We start from the raw sequence: 2,184 nt of genomic DNA, 5'->3' as shown, positions 1-2,184 counted from the left end.
CATAAATAAACCCTTTAATCCCTAACCCCTTTTTATTTTCTTTGTTTTTATCGATTTCAAACTTGTTATAGCCTGTTCGGCTACCCAGCTTCAAAATCGAAACTACTTTTTGCTTTTACCCAATAAAATCAGATATTAATATCATTTTTTCAAGCTGGAAATCCTAAATCATTTAGCCTCATCGCCTCCTTCTGCGACTTCATGACGGAAATCACAGGTTTGTTTTTGATCTCAAACTCATCGTCCTTTGGTTTTTTTTAATCGTCTTCTGAAACTGAAACCAAATCGAATAATCGATGTTTAGAAATTAGAATCTTAAGTCTACATGTGTCATTTACTTTCGTTAGTGATAATAATAAGATCATCTTCTATTTTAGAATCTGATACTGTTTTGATGTTATATGTTTCATCTTGTTTAATGTATAGACTTAGTTTGAATCTTAAAACTCCATTGTAATGATTATATTGTAGAATCTATTGAGCGATTGGTTTTTTTTTATTATGCTTGTCTTAATCTGAAGTTATCTACTATAGCTGACTTAGTAACTTTGCTATCTCTGTTAATATGATATGCAGATGGGTTCGTCATCACCAGTGAACTAAGGTTATACCGATGATGATTTAAACGATGAAGAAGAAATGCTGACACCGAGAGCAAGAGGAAAAAGGAAACAAACTCATGGAAGTGGTTTTGGTGGTGGCACTACTGCTGAGTAAAACAAGACACCAAGGATTCTCTGGTTATGGATGGAGATTTCATGCATCTTAGGTGTGCTGGTCATATTATAAACTTGATAGTGAAGGATGGATTGACTGAAATCGATGCTAGTGTGGCTGCAGTCCATAATGGTATCTCATATGTCTGGTCAGGACCAAATAGAAGAAAGGCGTTTCAGCAAAGAGTCGAAAATGGTAGGTTCTCAAAGGGTAGTATGCCACTAGATGTGCACACAAGGTGGAATTCTACGTATTTGATGCTGACAAGGGCAATTAAGTTTAAAGGAGCATTTGATAAAATGGAGTTTGAGGATAAGCTTTACAATGATCACTTCTTGGAGTATGAGAATGGCGTAAAAAGGATTGGACCTCCTCAAACCGTAGATTGGCTTAAAATTGAGAGGTTAGTTAAGTTTCTTAATGTTTTCTATAAGGCTACATTGGTAGTATCCGCCTCCACTACTATGAATGCACATCAGTGTTATGGCGAGATAGTTAACATTGCTGTGAAGCTTCAGTTACTTTGTGCTAGTGGGGATAAGGATGTGAAATTGAATGCTGAGAAAATGTTTCAGAAATTTGATAAGTATTGGGATGGGTTGAATATCATTAATAGGATGTTGATTATTGTTAGTGTTTTTGATCCGAGAAAGAAGATGCAGTTTGCAAGTTTGTGTTTTGATGAGTTGTATGGGGTAGATACTATAGAAGCTTGGGCAATGAAAGATTCAGTTAAGGCTATCATGCGTGATATGTATAAAGAGTACATTGAAAGATATGCTGAAGCAACAACATCTACGGAACAAACTCAGTCTCACTGCTCATCTCAGAGTATTCGAGAGATACATCAAGACTTATTTGACTCGGTCGATGATGAGTTTGATGGATACAACCCGATGGAGCAGAAGTATGATACATTGCTCAGAACTATTGGAGTTAGAGATACTAATGAACTAGATATGTATCTGAGAAAAGAATTTGAGAATCCAAATTTGATGATATTGGTGGAAGGTCAATAGTGCAAGGTACCCTGTTTTATCTCAGATGGCTAAAGATTTATTTGCAATGCAAGTGTCATCTGTTGCTTCTGAAAGTGCTTTTAGCAATAGTGGAAGGATAATAGATCCCTACAGAAGTTGTCTTACACACTACATGGTGGAGGTTCTAATGTGTACTGAACAGTGGTTAAAACAAGACATAAAGTTTGAAGAGAAGGTGCTTACAAATGCTCAAATTCTTGCAGAAGTTGAGTTTGAAGATGAGCTTCAAAGAGGTCACTTTCTTATCTATATGCCATGTTAAGTACTTACTTACAAGTAACAGTTTGTAATGTTGGTTTGTTTATATTCAGAGTTTGAATGTGAAGAAGAAGACTCTTGAGCGTGTGACATGGCAGAAGAAGAAGAGGATTAGAATGTGAAGAAGAAGATTATTGTTTAATCTACTTGTTTCTCTCTTTTAAACTCT

General features: G+C 35.7%; 1 protein-coding gene across 1 annotated transcript; it reads left to right on the top strand.

The window, feature by feature from the left end:
• Positions 744-1,736, top strand: LOC109129438 (zinc finger BED domain-containing protein RICESLEEPER 2-like). The gene has a single exon (XM_019237689.1). The coding sequence runs from the start codon at positions 744-746 to the stop codon at positions 1,734-1,736; it is 993 nt and encodes a 330-aa protein (XP_019093234.1).

Source organism: Camelina sativa, chromosome 16 (genome assembly GCF_000633955.1).
Source record: "Camelina sativa cultivar DH55 chromosome 16, Cs, whole genome shotgun sequence".
NCBI lineage: Eukaryota > Viridiplantae > Streptophyta > Magnoliopsida > Brassicales > Brassicaceae > Camelina > Camelina sativa.
The sequence above is the reverse complement of the archived record's forward strand: the minus strand, read 5'-3'. Positions and strand labels throughout refer to the sequence as shown.

Excerpts from the sequence above, each read along its gene's own strand:
- LOC109129438 (XM_019237689.1), top strand. The coding sequence starts at position 744 with ATGGATGGAGATTTCATGCATCTTAGGTGTGCTGGTCATATTATAAAC.